At 43.4% G+C, this 21,648-nt stretch overlaps 3 protein-coding genes across 3 annotated transcripts in view; 1 reads left to right on the forward strand and 2 right to left on the reverse strand.

Moving 5' to 3' along the window:
- Window positions 1-21,648, forward strand: part of pmvk (phosphomevalonate kinase) — a gene marked incomplete at its 5' end in the record, with an annotated part of 187,148 nt that overhangs the window by 31,713 nt on the left and 133,787 nt on the right. The gene's annotated exons all lie outside the window — the stretch shown is intronic.
- LOC310999159 (gonadotropin-releasing hormone II receptor-like) lies at window positions 4,159-8,836 on the reverse strand (the record flags this gene model as incomplete). Its single annotated transcript, XM_083989483.1, has 3 exons — window positions 4,159-4,607; window positions 5,440-5,647; window positions 8,318-8,836. The coding sequence occupies 3 exons, from the start codon at window positions 8,834-8,836 to the stop codon at window positions 4,159-4,161; spliced, it is 1,176 nt and encodes a 391-aa protein (XP_083845609.1).
- The window catches only part of ttc24 (tetratricopeptide repeat domain 24), a gene marked incomplete at both ends in the record, with an annotated part of 11,661 nt that continues 2,543 nt past the window's right edge, over window positions 12,531-21,648 (reverse strand). Inside the window, 11 exons of the mRNA XM_083989484.1 lie at window positions 12,531-12,612; window positions 12,723-12,762; window positions 13,689-13,773; window positions 14,199-14,306; window positions 14,350-14,411; window positions 15,805-15,946; window positions 16,258-16,332; window positions 16,744-16,877; window positions 18,631-18,759; window positions 19,254-19,460; window positions 20,386-20,587. Of these exons, the coding sequence (XP_083845610.1) occupies window positions 12,531-12,612; window positions 12,723-12,762; window positions 13,689-13,773; window positions 14,199-14,306; window positions 14,350-14,411; window positions 15,805-15,946; window positions 16,258-16,332; window positions 16,744-16,877; window positions 18,631-18,759; window positions 19,254-19,460; window positions 20,386-20,587 (1,266 nt within the window). The remainder of the gene's footprint in view (window positions 12,613-12,722; window positions 12,763-13,688; window positions 13,774-14,198; window positions 14,307-14,349; window positions 14,412-15,804; window positions 15,947-16,257; window positions 16,333-16,743; window positions 16,878-18,630; window positions 18,760-19,253; window positions 19,461-20,385; window positions 20,588-21,648) is intronic.

Below are 21,648 nucleotides of genomic sequence, written 5' to 3' on the forward strand. Positions count from 1 at the left end.
GCCTAAAAATTAACTTGTTTTTAGATCATTTTCACTTGTTTCAAACTCATTTTCACTTGAAATAAGTAGAAAAATCTGCCAGTGAAAGCAAGTTTTTTGTGTTTGTAATAAAGAGAAAAACTTGATCCACTATCAGATTTTTCTACTTATTTCAAGTGAAAATCTGCTTGAAAGAAGTAAAAAGTGTCTAAAAACAAGCTGCTTTTAATGTGATGAGTCTTATTTTAAGTAGAATGAGATTTGTTTTGACTAGAAATAAGACAAATATTCTTGGTAGATGTGGAGTTTTTGCAGTGAGGTCACCTCAGGTCAGCACAGAGAGGAGCCCTCACCCCCCCCCCCCAACACACACACACACAACCAAACCTACCTCCAAAGAGACACACCTGAGCCACACCTCCTGCTGCTGGTCGCTCACCTGCCGCCAACCAAAAGGCTCCAGAGCCCCAACCCCCCCAATGAACTCTATTGAACTCTGAATGTAGTCTAATGCCCCCCCCCCCCAGACCTGGACCTGGACCTGGACCTGGACCTGGACCGTTTTAGCTAGTTTTCCATGTTGTGATGTTTTATTTTGGCGGAGCCGCCCACTTCCTGCCGCCCGGTCGGCCATGTTTGAACTGACCTGTGATGTTGCATCGCTGCCCGATGTGTGACAGCTACGTACGGCAACTCCACTTGGACAAACTTAGTTGAATTGACGTAGGACAGAGAGTTTCTAAGTGACTCGTAAATAGTCGCAAGTCCGTCACCGACCAATCAGCATTCATTAGCAGAATGCTAGCATGGTATGGGCAACAACAGCCCAACCTGGAGGAAACCGAAAGGACAAAACGTCTCAACAGTTTCACTTCTAACCTATAATCCATATTGAACTTTCAGAAAATGCAACAATATTTGTGATTTTTGGTGATAGGCTACAACATGTCAGTTAAACAGAAGAATAAAAAACATTTTCACAGCACAGTATTTTAAATGTACAGAACTTTAAGCAGACTAAGCAGCTCCCTGATGATGTTGGTCCAAGTGGAGCTGCCGTAGACAGCGGTCCAAGATGGCGGCTGCAGCGACAGTTCATGTTGTGATGTTTTATTTTACTTCCTGTTGCCGCCTGGTCGGCCATGTCTGAACTGACCTGTGATGTCATTGACCTGTGATGTCATTGACCCGTGGCATCTGGAGACCAAAACAGTTTGTTGTCACTTCCTGCTCCACAGGTGAAGAAGAAGCTTTTATATTTCAGCAGCAGAACAAGAAGAAGAAGAAGAGTTTGTATATTTTCATGTTTAACGAGTCGAGAACCAAAAAAATGTAATGAAGACGTTTTTACCTCAGAGTGCAGCTCCTGTCTCTGACCTCCTAACCCTCTGACCTCTGACCTCATGGCTGAGACTTGTCTCATTAATACCTGAACATGTATGCTGCTTTTTACTAAGAGAATCTGTAAAAACGTGTGGAAAGAGATGCATGTGTGTGGTTGGTTGAATCACACTTCACAAACAGAACTTTCACTTTTACAAATGGAAAATTATATATTTACAAATACACAATATAGTATTTGTAAAAACCAAAATACAAGTTACAAACTAGACATGTATGTATTTACAGGTATTAACCCTAACCCTAACCCTTAAAGCAGATATCAGCTTCACGGCCGTTTCGGCTAATGCTGCGTTCAAGGCAGGCTTTTGAAACCGTAAGTTACAGCTTCAAGTCACAACTACGACTTGGTAGCGTTCCAGGTAACCCGTAGCTCGTGTTTTTACCATCCTGTTGTCTGTGAAAGTTCCCTATAACGGCCACTCGTAACTTCCGACCCGTGAACTCGTACCAGATCGAACTGGTATGACTTCACAGGAAGGAAAAACACAAAGTACGAGTTTCTTTGAACGCACCATGAGTTAGCAGCCCCCGCCCTTGTCAGGCATCAATTGGTCCTCGTGCTACGTCACCACATTCACGCGCATCCCTTGGCTGCACACACAGCCCTTCATGCCGTTCTCTCTCCTCATTGGATAACACTTGTATCCCACAAGGAAAATTTTCTCCTCGGGTTACAGCAGAGCAGAGTGACGGAGAGACTCGTGTTTAGGCTGAAATACTTCATGTAAGTGATTGCTGACGGAAAATAGGACTATTTAGGACTTATATTAACAAAAACATTCCACTGATATCTGCTTTAATGAGACTGATCCAACTCCATAGACCCTGTGCCAAAAACTCAAAATCTCTAAATCTCACCAAGAATATTTGTCTTATTTCTAGTCAAAGCAAATCTCATTCTACTTAAAATAAGACTCATCACATTAAAAAGTAGCTTGTTTTTAGACACTTTTTACTTCTTTCAAGCAGATTTTCACTTGAAATAAGTAGAAAAATCTGATAGTGGAGCAAGTTTTTCTTTCTTATTACAAACAAGTGAAAATGATCTAAAAACAAGTTCATTTTTAGGTGATGAGTCTTATTTTAAGTGGAAAGAGATTAGTTTAGACTAGAAATGAGACAAATATTCTTGGAAAGATGTAGAGTTTTTGCAGTGTCCAGTTGATCTTCAGGACCTGTTCAGACCCAGACTTCATTCTGATCCGGGTCCTGCTGGTTCTGGTTCTGGTTCTGGTCCGTCAAAGGTCAGAGGTCAGAGGTCAGAGCTGGAGATTTAAACTGAACCTCAAAGTTGATGAAGTCGATGTTTCTGTTCTTTTTCTAGAACTTTTCTTCCTCCAGTTTTTTCATCCAATTGAAAAACAGTTTTAATTTTCTATTATTGTTATTATTATTAATGATGGTGGTATGTTAATTATTGCCCCGCCCCCCCCACTTCCTGTTTAGTTGACTTTATTTCTGTTGCTAGGTGACTGATGTGAAGATGTAGGTAGAGTCCGTAGAGCGTAGACGAGTAGCGAACCAATGAGAACTAATTAATGAGAACCAATGAGAACACTGATGCTTTAACTTTAACTCATTTATTTTCTCCGATGTCGCAAAAGTTTCCAAAGTTTCAGGAGCAGACGGACTGCGACGCTGTGGTAACCACGGCGACCGCAGTTACCGCGGTTACGAGTTAGGATGAACCTGTTGTCTGTTTGTTTGTCTGTCGACGACACACGAAACCAAATAAAGTGACGTAGAAAAAAACACCCGTGACCTCTGACCTCATCACTGTCGGTTACTATGACAACTATGACATCATCAGCTACATCATTACAAGTACACACAGTACACACAAGTACACACAGTACAACAGAGTGAGTTCAGCAGATACCACGTTGACTCAGCTGGATGATGATGTGAGTAACATGAAAACCAACGGAGCGTTCCCTTCACTAGGAAGCAGGAAGTCGGAGTGGAGAAGAAAAAAACATTTATAGAACATATATATCGTCCTATTTGGGCCTTTAAACTTTTCTTCTTCATTTAAGTAAAGTAAACTCAAAATTAAAAACTCAAAACATGACGCTGGAAAAGATGGATCTTCAAGTAGAGTTGTCTTTAATTCACTTGCAAAAGCAAAAAGCAAAAGAAATCTGAAATGATTGAAGAAACATTACTATTTCTGTGTGTGTATTTTGTGTTGCTATGTGTTGTATTTATTCAGTCACAGTGTCTAGAAAGCATCAGCTGACAGGGACAGCTAACGGTAGCTAAGCTAACAGCTGTAGCTAAGCTAACGGCGGTAGCTAAGCTAACGGCGGTAGCTAAGCTAACGGCAGGACGTCAGCTGTTAAAACCCTCCCGTTGTGGGACACGACATGAAACTACTCCAGTTAGCTCAGTCATGTTGGAACTCAGATATCCGCTGGAGAAAATATTTTTTCATGGAGCGTTTATTGAGTCACTGAGTTATTAAAGTTAAACAGGTAGCTAACCGTTAGCCCGGCTAATCTATGATAACCATGACTAATTACAAAAATGTGCACACAGAAATAGTAATGTTTGTCCAATCATTGGTTTTATAAACTTTACAAACATCAGATTAGTCTAAACGGTGATATAGAGACATGAAAAATTAGATAAATATAGAGAAACTCTCGTCTCACTATTGTTCTCATGCTGGTTTTCTACCAGGAAGTAGTTGTACAAATGGAACGCTCCATGAGCTGCGTCCCAGTTCAGCGGCTGCAGCCTTCAACGGACTCGGTCACAGACATCTAACAAACATCACATGTGGAACGTCTGATTGGTCTGTGTCTGAGTGCTGCTGGCCTGTGATTGGCCGGTTCCTCCCCTGCTGTTAGAAGTCTGTCTGCTGCTGGACGGCCGGTCTGCAGAGCGCGGCGAGGCTTCGGTGGCCGTGTGGCGGCGGCGGCAGCAGGCGGCGAGGCCGGCGGCCAGCTGGGCGAGGTCGGCCCTGAAGGACGGCGTGTAGAGGCCGTAGATGACGGGGTCGCAGCACGTGTTGAGGTTCCCGAACAGGAAGAGGAAGTGGTGGACGAACTCGGGCGTGGACGCCAGCATGGCCGGATGGAACCAGTACCACAGGCCCAGCAGGTAGTACGGCGCCCAGCACACCACGAAGGACAGCACGATCACCACCGTCATCCTCAGAGTCTTCATCCGCGCCTTCGGGATGATGTCGGTGCCGCTGCGCCGCAGGTACGACTCACCTGCTGAGAGAGAGAGGGGGCGGAGCCACGTCAAGACTGGTGCACATACAGGTAAAAAATCAATCAATCAATCAATCAATCAATCAATCAATCAATCAATCAATCAATCAACCTGACTGACTGTCCATCAGACCAAGGACGGCAAACCCCCTCCTCTCTATCTAGTGACCAGTTGTAGCGGTGTCTGAATGTTTAGTGATTATTAATGTTCACCATAGACCGAATCTCCTTGTTGTTTACATTCTACTTCCTGGTAGAAAACCAGCTGTAATGTGAATGAGATCAATAGTAACCAACCAGAGTTTAGCTATATATCATATTTTTCACGCCCTATCACCGTTTAGGTGTAGCTACCAAATAAATGCAGTAGTGACCGGTGTAGCTACCAAATAAATGCAGTAGTGACCGGTGTAGCTACCAAATAAATGCAGTAGTGACCGGTGTAGCTACCAAATAAATGCAGTAGTGACCGGTGTAGCTACCACATAAATGCAGTAGTGACCGGTGTAGCTACCAAATAAATGCAGTAGTGACCGGTGTAGCTACCAAATAAATGAAGTAGTGACCGGTGTAGCTACCAAATAAATGCAGTAGTGACCGGTGTAGCTACCAAATAAATGCAGTAGTGACCGGTGTAGCTACCAAATAAATGCAGTAGTGACCGGTGTAGCTACCAAATAAATGCAGTAGTGACCGATGTAGCTACCAAATAAATGAAGTAGTGACCGGTGTAGCTACCAAATAAATGCAGTAGTGACCGGTGTAGCTACCAAATAAATGAAGTAGTGACCGGTGTAGCTACCAAATAAATGACATCAGTCTGCAATAAGTCTACCCGTGTTGTGGCGGTGCTGGCGGTGGATGTGCAGCAGGATGCGGGTGTAGCAGCAGCTCATCACCAGCAGGGGGAGCAGGAACAGCGTAGTGAAGTGGAACATGTTGTAGAGCGTCTCCTGCCACCGCCGCCCGAAGCTGCCGTGAGTCGCACACTGGGTGAAGTCCTCGTCCTCTAGTCGCACACGCACCGCCCGGAAGACCAGCAGCTGGAAACGGGACAGAGGGGACAGAGGAGAGGACAGAGGACAGAGGAGAGAGGAGAGGACAGAGGAGAGGACACTAACTGTAGAAACTCACTCACTACAGAAATAAGAACATAGTGTAGATAGTAAACTAGAACATATAGTCCAGGCAAAATAGCGTTTTCCGACAGACTAATAGTAACAGAATGTTTTTCACCATCCATCATTTCTTTGAGGTGTCTAGAACAACATACTAAAAGTCCTAAGAAATCCTAGTTGGGGAAATATGTTTAATTCTCATCATTATTTACTGTATAAAGTCTATGGTGCTGACAACAATACACCCCAATGGGGCTATTTTTTCCCTTTACTGCTATCACAATGAAACTTTACACAATGAAAGTTTCCATGAAATGTAAAATTTTTTGTATTACAAGTTTCTTTGAAAATTAATTTGAATATGCAAATGAGCCACACACTAATCAAATGCCCAAAATACACCCGAATAGGCTTCTTTTCTTCCTTTACTCCGACAACAATCACACTTCACACATGAAGTGGACTCTGGACTCTGGACTCTCAGGACCATCAGAGTCCACTTCACTTCACTTGTGTTTGTTTCAACAGTTTTCCCAGCGTGTAGCTTCTTAGCGTTGCTAGCATTCCTGATGGAAACCAAGGGGAGCCGTTAGCCCGAGCTAACAGCAGGAGGTGCTGCACATTTAATCCCTCAGTCAGAGCATTCCTTCAGGGATTAGAGCTCAGGATTTACCTTCATGCAGAACCTCCACCTGGACCTGGACTACACGCAGACTACACACAGCTTACCTCACCACCTCATCTTCATCATCTTCATCCTCACTTCCTGCCTCCACTCTGATTGGTTGGCTCCTTCTCAACATATGGGACATTCCAGAATTGGAAGACGTTTCATGCCCCACCCATTAACTTTCAAATAAATCAAACATGAAATTCCAAAACTTGCATTTGTGGTAAGAAATTATAATTATTCTGAGACAAACTATAAATATAGTTGTACAAAAACTGGTTCATAAAGCTATATGATTTAAAACACTAAATAACTCTAAGCACCTTCTTCAATGGCAGTTTTCTCTTGATGACCAACCAAGGGGGCAGTTGTCGGTCTGAGAAGTGAAGCTCACTTCCGCGTTCAAAAAACTGCAATCCACTCGGCTTCCTCTGGGGGCTGGTGTCAGAAGGGAGCATTCCCCATAGACCCCCATGTTAAAATCGCCGACTTTACATCCTCAGTAAACATGTTAAAAGCCTGGTGTCAGAACGTTTTTTCGTCTCAATCGATAGTTTCTACCCCCGCACACACTCTGAGGGGGGTGAATTTTTTTTTAACTCTACCGTTTTACTGTTATAAGGTTAAAATTCTGGCCAATTAGGGCGCGGAAACGTTGAGTGACAGGTCCGAGCAGCTCCGTGGACAGCTGCTTCGAGGCCAGTGGGCGGGTTCTCGGCCGGCCAATCCAACATGGCGCTGTTCAGGCCGCCATATTTGAGTCACAAAAACGACTCCCCACAACCAATGGGGGAGGTCACGGACGCTACGTCCATTCTTTTTACAGTCTATGTGACCAACATGCAGGTCAAATATAGCAGTTACAATAGGTTTGAAATCTTAGTTTTTTGGTATGATTTGTTAGTATCTGTCTTTTTTAATTGTTAAAACACTTAGTTTAATTAACATTTTAAGTAATTTTGCACTGAAGTTGTGTCCCACAACATCCACACAACCCCAAAACATTTTTAGCAGAGAAAAAGTAAGTCCTCTCTTTTATTTTTCATGTTAGCAACTGCCTTTTTTGACGATTAATGGGCTTTATGCACAGCTCCACTACTTCCTGAAATAAACCTTATTTCCTGTCTTAGATTATTGGACCAACTGATTAATCCAGGTGTGTCTGACCATTGTTGTGAGGTCAGACACACCTGGATTAATCAGTTGGTCCAATAATGTAAGACAGGAAATAAAGGAGCTGGTTTATTTCAGGAAGTAGTGGAGCTGTGCATAAAGCCAATTAGGCCGATCTGTGTTTCTTAAATATAAAGCAGAAAATTATGAAATAAATAGTAAAAATGTTGAGGTGTTTTGGTCCCTAAATTGTCCCCCAACTCTGGAATGACCCATATAATATATAATATATAGGATAATATATGCTATCCAGCCAATGAGAACAGAGAGGAGCTACCTGAGGCGCGGCGAGCAGCAGGCTGAGGCTCCATGCTAGCAGCAGCATGCTAGCAGCAGCATGCGGCGGACCTTACCTGAGGCGCGGCCAGCAGCATGCTAGCAGCAGCATGCGGCGGACCTTACCTGAGGCGCGGCCAGCAGCAGGCTGAGGCTGCATGCTAGCAGCAGCATGCTAGCAGCAGCATGCGGCGGACCTTACCTGAGGCTCCATGCTAGCAGCAGCATGCTAGCAGCAGCATGCGGCGGACCTTACCTGAGGCTCCATGCTAGCAGCAGCATGCTAGCAGCAGCATGCGGCGGACCTTACCTGAGGCGCGGCGAGCAGCAGGCTGAGGCTCCATGCTAGCAGCAGCATGCTAGCAGCAGCATGCGGCGGACCTTACCTGAGGCGTGGCCAGCAGCAGGCTGAGGCTGCATGCTAGCAGCAGCATGCTAGCAGCAGCATGCTAGCAGCAGCATGCGCCGGACCTTACCTGAGGCGCGGCGAGCAGCAGGCTGAGGCTCCATGCTAGCAGCAGCATGCGGCGGTTGCGGCGGTGAGCGTGCAAGGCGTGCAGCGGGCGCAGGATGGCGTGCTGGCGGTCCAGGCTGATCACCACCAGCACGAGGGCGGAGCCGTACATGGCCGACAGCTTCAGGAAGCAGAGCAGCTTGCAGAGCGCGTCGCCGCCGTACCACTGCACCGTGGCGTTCCACACGGCGTCCAGCGGCATCGCCACGGCGGCCATGGCCAGGTCGGCCGCCGCCAGGCTCAGCAGCAGCGGCCGCAGGTGGGACGCCAGCCGCCGGCCACGCCCACGCCACACGCTGGCCAATAGGGCGCCGTTGCTGCAGGCAGCGAACAGGAAGAGCACCGCCGTGGCGCCCACGCGCAGTCGCGCCGCCAGGGTGAAGGTGGGCGTCGCCCAGTGGTGGTGGGAGGAGTTAGGGAGGGGAGGGGCGGCCGTGGTGGGCGGGGCTAATGACGGCACAACGGACCAATTACCAGACATCCTGCAGAGAAGGAGGAGGAAGAGGAGGAGGTAAACTCCGGTCAAATTCAACTCAGGCTATATGTTCCTAACATTTTAGGTCTAAAAGAAGGAATCTGTAGCCCGACGCACCAGTCTACATCATGAACATGTCTAGTCTGACAACGAGCGGTAGACCTCGGCTCAGTCCAGGGGGCGGGATGAAGGCTGTCTTTCAAACTGCCTCTGCACCAATAGGGTAGCGCTACGACCAATCAGAGCAAAGAGCAGGATGACGTCAGCCTGACCAGCCAATTAAAATGTACGTCGTCATGGCGTTAAGCCGCCCAACGACTCTCTAAACAGATAGAGCGCTGTGATTGGTCAACACAAACGGTGTTCCAGTTCCTCTGGCTGGTTTCTAGACCCACCTACGGAGCAAAGACACCTGCTGGAACTGGAACAAACTACCAGCAGACCTGAGATCAGCTCCAACTGTCAGCACTTTTAAATCCAGGTTAAAAACATTTCTCTTTTCATGTGCTTATAGCTGAGCTCTTTTAACAACTTTAAACTCTATCTATTTTCTTTTCTTTTACTTTTATTTGCTCTTGCTTTTAACTCTGTTTTTAGTGTTTTGTTTGTTTTTATTCTGTCTTATGCTTCTTTTTTTATGTTCTGTCTTTATGTAAAGCACATTGAGTTGCCTTGGTATGAAATGCGCTGTAGAAATAAAGATGCCTTGACTTGCCTATGTTCATTCACATGAGTTTGAGTTGTTTCCTGTTGAGGTCAGAGGACCACTGACTGACAGACCTTTATAGTGAAAGGATGGGTGTTGTTACCTGAGTGTTTCCTGCTCCTCAGGTGTTCAGGTGTCTCCTCCTCTGCTGCTCATCATCCTCAGTCCAGAACCAACAGAAACAAGCTCCCTCTGGTTCTCAGTCCAACGGCAGCTGAGACTGAAGAGGAGGAGCTGAGAGGAGTGAGTGAGTGTGTGTGTGTGTGTGTGTGTGTGTGTGTGTGTGTGTGTGTGCACTGCAAAATAAGACTAAAACCTAAAAATTAACTTGTTTTTAGATCATTTTCACTTGTTTCAAACTAATTTTCACTTGAAATAAGTAGAAAAATCTGCCAGTGAAAGCAAGTTTTTTGTGTTTGTAATAAGAAAGAAAAACTTGCTCCACTATCAGATTTTTCTACTTATTTCAAGTGAAAATCTGCTTGAAAGAAGTAAAAAGTGTCTAAAAACAAGCTGCTTTTAATATGATGAGTCTGATTTTAAGTAGAATGAGATTTGCTTTGACTAGAAATAAGACAAATATTCTTGGTAAGATGTAGAGTTTTTGCAGTGCGGTGTGTGTGTGTGTGTGTGTGTGTGAGTGTGTGTGTGTGAGAGAGAGAGAGAGAGAGAGAGAGAGAGAGTGTGTGTGTGAGAGAGAGAGAGAGAGAGAGAGAGAGTGTGTGTGTGTGTGTGTGTGTGTGTGTCTCTGCTGCCCTCCTCTGGTGACTCTCAGTCCAACAGCTGAGGATTTCTTTCTTTATTTCTGTCTTTCTACCCCCTTTCTCTGTCTTTTTACTTCTTTCTTTCTTTCTTTCTTTCTTTCTTTCTTTCTTTCTTTCTTTCTTTCTTTCTTTCTTTCTTTCTTTCTTTCTCTCTTTCTGTGTACCCCCCTTCTCTGTCTTTTTACTCCTTTCTTTCTTTCTTTCTTTCTTTCTTTCTTTCTTTCTTTCTTTCTTTCTTTCTTCTATCTTTTTACTTCTTTCTTTCTTTCTACTCCCTTTCTGTCTTTTTACTCCTTTCTTTCTTTCTTTCTTTCTTTCTTTCTTTCTTTCTTTCTTTCTTTCTTTCTGTGTACCCCCTTTCTCTGTCTTTTTTACTCCTTTCTTTCTACTCCCTTTCTCTATCTTTTTACTTACTCTTTTTTAAAAATCAAATCTTTCTTTCTACTCCCTTTCTCTGTCTTTTTACTCCTTTCTTTCTTTCTTTCTTTCTTTCTGTGTACCCCCCTTCTCTGTCTTTTTACTCCTTTCTTTCTTTCTTTCTTTCTTTCTGTCTTTTTTCTATCTTTTTACTTCTTTCTTTCTTTCTACTCCCTTTCTGTCTTTTTACTCCTTTCTTTCTTCCTTTCTTTCTTTCTGTGTACCCCCTTTCTCTGTCTTTTTTACTCCTTTCTTTCTTTCTTTCTTTCTACTCCCTTTCTCTATCTTTTTACTTACTCTTTTTTTTAAATCAAATCTTTCTTTCTACTCCCTTTCTCTGTCTTTTTACTCCTTTCTTTCTTTCTTTCTTTCTTTCTTTCTTTCTGTGTACCCCCTTTCTGTCTTTTTACTCCTTTCTTTCTTTCTTTCTACTCCCTTTCTCTATCTTTTTACTTACTCTTTTTTTTAAAATCAAATCTTTCTTTCTACTCCCTTTCTCTGTCTTTTTACTCCTTTCTTTCTTTCTTTCTTTCTTTCTTTCTTTCTTTCTTTCTTTCTGTGTACCCCCCTTCTCTGTCTTTTTACTCCTTTCTTTCTTTCTTTCTTTCTTTCTTTCTTTCTTTCTTTCTTTCTTTCTTTCTTTCTTTCTTTCTTCTATCTTTTTACTTCTTTCTTTCTTTCTTTCTTTCTTTCTTTCTACTCCCTTTCTCTGTCTTTTTTACTCCTTTCTTTCTTTCTTTCTTTCTTTCTTTCTTTCTTTCTTTCTTTCTTTCTGTCTTTCTACTCCCTTTCTCTATCTTTTTACTTACTCTTTTTTAAATCAAATCTTTCTTTCTACTCCTTTTCTCTGTCTTTTTACTCCTTTCTTTCTGTGTACCCCCTTTCTCTGTCTTTTTACTCCTTTCTTTCTTTCTGTGTACCCCCTTTCTCTGTCTTTTTACTCCTTTCTTTCTTTCTTTTTCTTTCTTTCTTTCTTTCTTTCTGTCTTTCTACTCCCTTTCTCTATCTTTTTACTTCTTTCTTTCTTTCTTTCTTTCTTTCTTTCTTTCTGTCTTTCTACTCCCTTTCTCTATCTTTTTACTTCTTTCTTTCTTTCTTTCTTTCTTTCTCTCTCTGTCTTTATACTTCTTTCTTTCTTTCTACTCCCTTTCTCTGTCTTTTTACTCCTTTCTTTCTTTCTTTCTTTCTTTCTCTGTCTTTTTGCTTCCTTCCTCAGCTGCTTTCAGCATTCACACACATTTCCTTCAGGAAATGCTATCTTTTTCTAGTTCCTATTATTATTATTTATTAACTTGATTATTTTTATCAATAACTTTATTTATTAATAACTTGTATCAACAATGTCCTATTGTTTATTAATAACTTTATTATTTATTACAGATTGTATTATGTATCAATAACTTTATTATTTAATATCTTTATTATTTAGCAATGGTTCTGGTTCTTCCAGGTGTGATGTCATCCAGGTGTTTCTACCTGTCATGTTGTTTGTTTGCTGCTAAATGAAGAACTGTCTGAAGTGGATCAAAGTGTTTTTATTGAGCTTTTCCTCAGATGTACACGAGTAGAGACTGATTGATTGATTGATTGATTGATTGATTGATTGATTGATTGATTGATTGATTTATTCTGTCGGCTCATTGGCCTGTCCAGGTGTGTGAAGCTCTCAGCTGGACGTCACATAACTTATATAACTGAGTCATTGTGTTTCCATGACGACGACAGACCAGTCCTATTGATCACCGATACGTGATCAATACACGGTGTTGATCAGCTGATCGGCTGCCGAGGCTCCTCTCCTCTCTCTCTCCGTCTACATGAGGGAACAGAACCGGGAACGCCACCTCCTCCTCACGGGGGGCGGGGCCTCTGGCTCCTGGACCAATGAGGTTTCACTGCAACAGAGCAACAGCCAATCAGGACACAGCAACTCACCACCAACAGCCAATCAGGACGCAGCTCAGCCAGTACCAGTGTGTTGTGTTGATTGACAGGTGAGAGTTACCTGTCGGTGGGCGGGTTCTCTCTGTCCGACCACAGCTCACCTGGAACACAGAGTATTGATCACAGATCCACCAGATTATTGTGATTAGAGCTGCAGCTAACGATTATCTTCATTATTGATTAATCTGTCAACTATTTAAACCATTAATTGATTAGTTGTGGAGGGAGGAAACACAACTACAGGTTTGTTTCAAAATAAAAGCCCTGATAATAAGCCCCTTAAACGTCAGCTCCAAATCGGGGCGGGGCTTAAAACCACAGTCTGCTAAGAGGGGCGGGGCTTCAGTAGACAGCCTTAGGGTGGGGGGCGGGGCTTAACTACAGTCTGTTAAAAGGGGCGGGGCTTAACCACAGTCTGCTAAAAGGGGTGGGGCTTAACCACAGTCTGCTAAAAGGGGCGGGGCCACTAGAGCTGCAACTAAGCATTGTTTTCATTATCTATTAATCTGTTGATTATTTAAACGATTAATCGATCAGTTGTTTGGTGAATAAAATGTTGAAAAATGTTAAAACATCAACCAGTGTTTCTCAAACCACCAGACGACATCGTCCTCTAATGTCTTGTTTTGTCCACAAACCAAAGAGAGACTCAGTTTATTGTCATAAAGGAACAAAGAAACCAGAAATATTCACATTGAAGAAGCTGCAATCAGAGAATCTGGAGCTTTTTTTATTTAAAAAACAACTCAAACTGATTATTAGATGATCAGATAGTTTAATAATGGATTATTGTTGGATTAATGGATGAACTGTTGCAGCTCTAAGTGGTATCAGACATGAACCAGGTGGTGACTCACTGTGCTGCGTCTGGTCCGACAGGTGGGGGCTGGAGACAGAGACCATGACAACAGTCTGTTACCAAGGAAACCGGAGGCTAATACTCAGCTGTATTGACAACAGTCTGTTACCAAGGAAACCAGATGCTAATAATCAGCCTTATTGATCACTGATCGATGTGTTCTGTTACCTGTGAGGTGTCGGTCCGTCAGCGTCTCCGCCCTGCGCCGACCCACAATGCTCTGCTGCTTCCTGTCGCCCTGCGGCCTCGGCTGCTGTGGGAAGTCGTTAGCTCAGTGGGGGGTTGACCACTGTTTTCTAGAACTTTCCTTTTTGAGAATTTTTTTTACCACTTTTTAAAATTATTATTATTTATTTATTTATTTTTTTTTAGAAATTTTACCTTGTTTCCTAGAATTTTATTAAAACTTTTTTTTGGAGAAATTTTTACCACATTTTTCTAGAAATGTTTAAACGTTTTTGTAGAAATTGTAAACATTTTTTTTCCAGAAATGTCTCTAATATTTCTAAACCTTCCCGCCATCGGCCCTAATTTGCTCCTACATTTACTAAAAAGTAACGTTCTTCAGTCTCAGAACAAATATTTGTGTGTTTCTGGTGGTCAGTTTAGTTTCAGAACTGTGTTCGGTAAACAATATGCTGTTGCCATAGCAACGCTGGTTGCTGCTGTAGTTCTCACCTTGGCCCCTCCCCCTCTGAGCCTCTCGCTGCTGATTGGCTGCCGGCCCTGGACTCTGTGCGATGTCAGACTTCCTGTGAGTGACATCACAGTGAGGTCAGACTGTTGCTGTTGACGACTGGAGACAAAGTGAGAGCTGATTGGCTGCTACCTGACACCCTGGTCCTGTGGGCGTGGCCTCGGGGGGCGTGGTCTCTGGGGGCGTGGCCTCTGCTGTGAGAACAGTGGATCCATTAACAAATAATTACACTGTAATATCACGGAAAAGTCCATTTCCAGTAGTTCAACCCCAACCAAGTATTGAGTGCATATATGGACAAGAGGCCAACATTTCTAGATTAAAAAAAAAAGAATGTTCCTTTGCAATAGACCGAATCTCCTTGTTGTTTACATTCTACTTCCTGGTAGAAAACCAGCTGTAATGTGAATGAGATCAATAATGAACGAGAGTTTAGCTATATATCATATTTTTCACGCCCTATCACCGTTTAGACAAATCTGAAATGATTGAAGAAACATTACTATTTCTGTGTGTGTGTTTTGTGTTGCTATGTGTTGTATTTATTCAGTTTGGGGGAATCACAGTGTCTAGAAAGCATCAGTGGCTCAGCTGACAGGGACAGCTAACGGTAGCTAAGCTAACGGTAGCTAAGCTAATGGTAGCTAAGCTAACGGCGGTAGCTAAGCTAACGGCGGTAGCTAAGCTAATGGCGGCAGCTAAGCTAACGGTAGCTAAGCTAACGGTAGCTAAGCTAACACCAGGACGTCAGCTGTTAAAACCCTCCCGTTGTGGGACACGACATGAAACTACTCCAGTTAGCTCAGTCATGTTGGAACTCAGATATCCGCTGGAGAAAATATTTTTTCATGGAGCGTTTATTGAGTCAATCAATCAATCAATCAATTTATTTATTTCGGGCATGTCAATTTAAATCATCATCATCACACTTCATCTTAGTTCAATAATACAATGCACATGGCCGAAAGGGAAAGCGGGAGAAGCAAAAGCTTATCTAGTCCCGCCCCCATTACCCACAGAATAAAATCTTTATCATAATCTTTTCTCCTCTTTTTTTTTTTTTAACATTCTTTTACTTATCACGTTTTGACATAATATGTTACGGCATAAGTATAAGATCATATCATAGTCTTTTCTTTTCTTTTTGCTTTTTTCTGTTTTTTACATTTTGATATAACATATTTTACTTATGACATTCGATATAACATGTTGGCAACAGGTAGTAAGCAGAGCTGAAGTTTAGCTCTAGACAGTACAGTACATAGATTACGTGTGTGTTTGCACATGTGTCCATATTTGTCCGTCATGAGTGAACAACAGTCTCATCTTGTAGCTTGGCATGTCACAAAGTCATAGAATGGTCCAATCGACAGTGAGCAACGTCCAATGTACTTATTATTTTTGGGATGGTGTATGCTGTGGTGTAAGAGCCCTTTTTTGCCATATTCTTTTATTCATCCGTCTCCTCTGCAGCCTTAGCCGCGCTTAACCTCGCCATATCCTCCCGAGTTTTGGCCATGTCAGCTCGTAATATTGACACAAATTCACGAACTGCTGTGATGTCGGAACGCATCCCGACCACAGCACCTCGAGTAGTGGCGTTGTCCGCCCTGGCATTGGTCTGCTCAGAGGCGATCTTCCTCATTTTCCGATATTGCATGAAAATTCCGCATCCCAGGGTGAACATCCCAATTGTCATGAACGTGAAAATGTACACGTCTTCGACGTCCTCAACATCGAGTGCGGAGTCACTGAGTTATTAAAGTTAAACAGGTAGCTAACCGTTAGCCCGGCTAATCTATGATAACCATGACTAATTACATAAATGTGCACACAGAAATAGTAATGTTTGTCCAATCATTGGTTTTATAAACTTTACAAACATCAGATTAGTCTAAACGGTGATATAGTGACATGAAAAATACACAGCAACGTAGGGAACGAAAAAAGCGAGTTGCTTCTTTTCGGCGCTGTTTACATCCCTGGTAAAGAGACGGGGGGGGGGCAGGTGACAGGCGTCATAAAGTCACGTGACCTCACCTGTGGTCCGGAGGGCGGAGCCAGAGCCGCCGTCAGCCGCTCCACCAGACGACCACGGACACGGCCACCGTCGTCCTGGAAACAACAACAGAGGGAGGACATCAAATACACAATCCAACAACTCCACAACGCTCTGGTGGACAAGTTGTGAGCTGCACATTCACCACGCTATGAGATAATAACACAACGTTACCACACAGAGTTGTTTTAGAGGGAAATTCATGCAAAACCACTGATGCACGTTGCCTTCAGGGACAGTTTCTCATCAACAGTCTCTGTGTTTCCCTCTTATTATGGCAGTGGGCCAGTTTGACAAAATGTTGAACTATCCCTTTAAATGCAAGACAGTTTGATGTGAACAATAAAGTCGCCTCATGAATTTAGAAACACATGGTTCTTTTCTCTTTTTTTTTAATCGTGCATGGTATTGGTATCGACCAGGACAGGACAGGTGAAGACAGGTGACAGGTGAGTGGAGGTTGTTACCTGGCCGACCGTGGCGGCGGCGGCGGCGGCGGTCAGAGCCTGCTGGTAGAGCTGAACCGCTTTGTGCTGCTTCTTCTGCCTCAGGTAACACTCTGCCAACGCCTCACACACCTCCACCTGGGCCACGTGGTCGTCTGCACACACACACACACACACACACACACACACACACACACACACACACACACACACACACACACACACACACACACACACACACACACACACACACACACACACACACACACACACACACTTAGGACCGATGGCGTGAAGTTTTGGAAATATTGTAGAGTAATTTCAGAAAAAAACTGGCACAATTTCTCAAAAATAGTTAAAACATTTCTAGAAAAAAGTGGTAAAATTTCTCAAAAAAAAAAAATCTTTTAGAAAAAAGTGGTAAAATTTCAAATTTCTTAAAAAAAAAAAAAGTAAAAACTGGCCAGAAAAAGTGGTAAAATTTCTCAAAAAAAGGTTTAAAAAAAGCGGTAACAAACTTCTTTTTGGGCTTGTACACTCAGCTAATGGAAGTGTGAAAAATAAATATTTATTTGGAATACTGAGTCTAGCTGCTAGAAAAGCAATTAGAAAGAAACGGCTGAAGCCAGACGTCCCGTCTATAGATGAATGGTATGATATTATTTACCATGTGTATGTAATGGAAAGAATCACTTTTTCAATGAGGCTCCAGCTCCAAATTCAATGACATCTGGAAGCAGTGGAACATGAAACGTCCTTCTTTTGTTTAAAGCAGAACTATGCAGGATTTGGGCTGTAATTATTGTGGCTCAGAGACACTGTGATGGTTGAGTGACCTATTATGAGGTGAATGGGGTCTAGGCCAATGCGCTCACCCCCCCCACTGGCTGAAAACCGCACTTGCAAGATCAGTCCTCCGTCTCGGTGTCCCAAATCTCATCAATGGATAGAACTATCGCGAGAAACTGCCTTACGGCAGTACGAGATAGGAACGCAGATGGCGTCATGCATGTCATGCATCGTGATTGGTTTGAGTTCGGAAAGTCGGAGGAAACCATGGAAACATGAAATGTTTAGAAGTTCGGCTTGTGGCTAACACGGAGCTAATGCTAACACGGACACACACACACCATGGATCGTTTATAAGATAATGTAATACATCATGACACACACACACGCCTTTGCGTTTTGGAACCTTTATTCATGTGTGTGTATGTCTGTGTCTTTGTGTCTTTGTCTGTGTGGCCGTAGCGTTAGCTCCGTATTAGCGTTAGCTCCGTGTTAGCGTTAGGTCCGTGTTAGCATTAGCTCCGTGTTAGCGTTAGCTCCGTGTTAGCATTAGCTCCGTGTTAGCAGGGCTTAGCAAACACCGCTCTCTACCTTCAGCAGTAAACACAAGCACGTGTAGGGAGGGGGGGGAGGAGGTGGTGGCGGTGAGTTTTTTTTTTTTACGACAGTGACATGTGCCTCCCAGAACTGTGGGGGAGCCCCGGAGAGGGAAAAAAAGAGAAACCAACGAAGGAGCGAGCTATTTCCGGCCGACTTGCATAGTTCTGCTTTAAGCTTCTTTTCTATATCAAGTTGTACTTGATTGGTTAATTACTTGGCTGTAACATTGTGACAGAAAACACCCCATGTTCATGTTGTGTTACTTTATAAAATGCTTTGTAAAAGGAAAAACAATAAATAAAATCTAACCATGAAAAAAAAAAAAGCGGTAAAAATTTCTTTAAAAAGTTTTAAATTCTAGGAAAAAAGTGGTAAAATGTCTTAAACACACACACACACACACACACACACACACACACACACACACACACACACACACACACACACACACACACACACACACACACACACACACACACACACACACACACGCGGGTAGAGGCAGGTGGACTGTCTCACCTGTGTCTCTGAAGCCGTGCAGCGCCAGGACGAAGCTCTCCGCCGCCTCGTCCTCGTCGCCCAGCTGACTGCAGGCAAACGCCAAGTTACTGAAGCACCGCGCCTGGTCGCCACGGCAAGCCAGGGAGCCTGCACACACAAATACTACTGGTCAAAATGTACTCCATTACAAGTAAAAGTAGCTCAGTCGACATGTTACTGGAGTAAGAGTAAAAAAGTACTTGCTTCTAAAGGTATTTAAGTATCCAAAAGTACATGCTTTTAAAGGTACTTGAAGTCAAAGTAGAGTCAGAGTAAATGTCTTATTCTCCACATCAATGAATGACTCTAATTGTTTGTAAATGAATGTAAGGAGCTTTTAACTCTTGTTAGTGAGAATGAACTCTTTGAAAGCAGCTGCACTGATGTGCTGCTTTTAGGGGTTAGGGTTTCCTTCTCTGACAAACACAGCTTGTGTCCAATAGGAGTTTAGAAAAAGACCTGAAAGTAACCAGTACTTTTCAGCCTTCCTACTAATTAACTCCAGTAAAAGTACTAATATTTGTCTTGGAAATGTATTCAAGTTAAGTACAGTACTCAAGTACATTTACTCTGTTACTGTCCACCACTGCCTACAGTCTGACCGTAGAGTGCGGCGGCGCGGCGGTGGATGTCCACGGCGGCGGTGAACTGGCGGTCTGAGTTGAGCGCGGCGCCCAGGTTGAGCAGCACCTGAGCCAGCAGCGGTCGCCACGGAGACGCCAGCGCCTCGGCCCGCCGGAGGCACGACACGGCCTCGGGGAAACACCTGAGGCAGCAGTAGGCCACGCCCACCGACAGGTACAGCTCACCTGCAGGCAGAGTCACCATCAACCAATCAATCAATCAATCAATCAACCATCCAACCAACCAACCAATCAATCAATCAATCAATCAATCAATCAATCAACCAACCAACCAACCAACCAATCAACCAACCAACCAATCAACAAATCAATCAACCAACCAACCAACCAATCAACCAACCAATCAACCAGCCAACCAACCAACCAACCAATCAACCAACCATCCAACCATCCAATCAATCAACCAACCAACCAACCAACCAACCAATCAAGCAACCAACCAACCAACCAACCAACCAATCAACCATCCAACCATCCAACCAACCAATCAACCAACCAACCAATCAATCAACCAACCAACCATCCAACCATCCAACCATCCAACCATCCAATCAACCAACTAATCAATCAATAAACGTTATTTTTTTGTCAATGTACGTTCAACTTCAAGGGCATGAAGTTTTGGAAATATTGTAGAGAAATTTCTGGAAAGAACTGGTACAATTTCTCCCAAAAAGTTAAAACATTTCTACAAAAAAAGTGGTAAAAATGTATCAAAAAAAAGGTTTAAAAAAAGTAAGTAAAAGTAAATTTTAGGAAAAAAAGTGGTTAAATTTCTTCTTCTTTTATTTTTTAGAAAAAGTGGTAAAATTCCTCAAAAAAAAGGTATAAAAAATTCTAAAAGAAACTGGGAGAATTTCTAAAAACCAAAAAAAAGGTGAAATAATTAAAAAGTGGTTACATTTTCTTTAAAAAGTTAAAAATGTCTCAAAAAAGTGGTAAAATTTCTTAAAAAAAAAAAAAAAAGTTAAAAATGTCCATTAAAAAGTGGTAAAATTCCTAAAAAAAAAGGTTTCTAAAAGAAAGAGGGAAATTTTAAAGAACCAGTCGTGACCCTTGACCCCTGGAGCGGTTGGATAAAGGCGATTACCCAGAGTCCTCGGCTCGGTGACGCTGTCCGTCAGACTCAGACAGTCCGTCAGCACGGCGATGACGTTATCGCGGCTGAACTCGTCCGACTGCGTCATGTGACGTCCGGCCGCCTGCAGCGCCGCCGCCGCACGATCCAACATGGCCGCCACTCTGTAGCCGTCTGCTGCTCGCAGGAAGCCACGGGCCGCCAGCGCCCAGTCCTACACACACACACACACACACACACACACACACCTGTCACCTGACCTGATCAAGCAGTCTCTGCATTTCCCTCTTATTATGGCAATGGGCCAGTTTGACAAAATGTTGAACTATCCCTTTAAATACAAGAACTTTGATGTGAAGCAGTTTTTTCTATTAAAGCAGCCTCATGAATTTAGAAACTTTCTTTTCTTTTTTTTTAAAATCGTGCATGGTATTGGTATCGACCAGCCTGGTTCTGGTTCTGGTTCTGACCTGTGTTCTGCCATAGCAGCGACTCATCTTGTTTATTCCAGTTTATCCCGGTGTATTCTAACCCGCATCGCGGCGTAGCAGCGGCTCATCTTGTTTACACCGGTTTATTCCAGTTTATTCCGGTGTATTCTAACCCGCATCGCGGCGTAGCAGCGGCTCATCTTGTTTACACCGGTTTATTCCAGTTTATTCCGGTGTATTCTAACTCGCATCGCGGCGTAGCAGCGGCTCATCTTGTTTATACCGGTTTAAACTGGTTTATTCTGGTTTATACCTGCATCGCGGCGTAGCAGCGGCTCATCTGGTTTATACCGGTTTATTCTGGTGTATCCTAACCTGCATCGCGGCATAGCAGCGGCTCATCTTGTTTATTCTGGTTTATACCTGCATCGCGGCGTAGCAGCGGCTCATCTTGTTTACACCGGTTTATTCCAGTTTATTCCGGTGTATTCTAACCCGCATCGCGGCGTAGCAGCGGCTCATCTTGTTTACACCGGTTTATTCCAGTTTATTCCGGTGTATTCTAACTCGCATCGCGGCGTAGCAGCGGCTCATCTTGTTTATACCGGTTTAAACTGGTTTATTCTGGTTTATACCTGCATCGCGGCGTAGCAGCGGCTCATCTGGTTTATACCGGTTTATTCTGGTGTATCCTAACCTGCATCGCGGCATAGCAGCGGCTCATCTTGTTTATTCTGGTTTATACCTGCATCGCGGCGTAGCAGCGGCTCATCTGGTTTATACCAGTTTATTCCAGTTTATTCTAACCTGCATCGCGGCGTAGCAGCGGCTCATCTTGTTTACA

This window comes from Trachurus trachurus (assembly GCF_905171665.1).
Source record: "Trachurus trachurus genome assembly, chromosome: 16".
Lineage (NCBI taxonomy): Eukaryota > Metazoa > Chordata > Actinopteri > Carangiformes > Carangidae > Trachurus > Trachurus trachurus.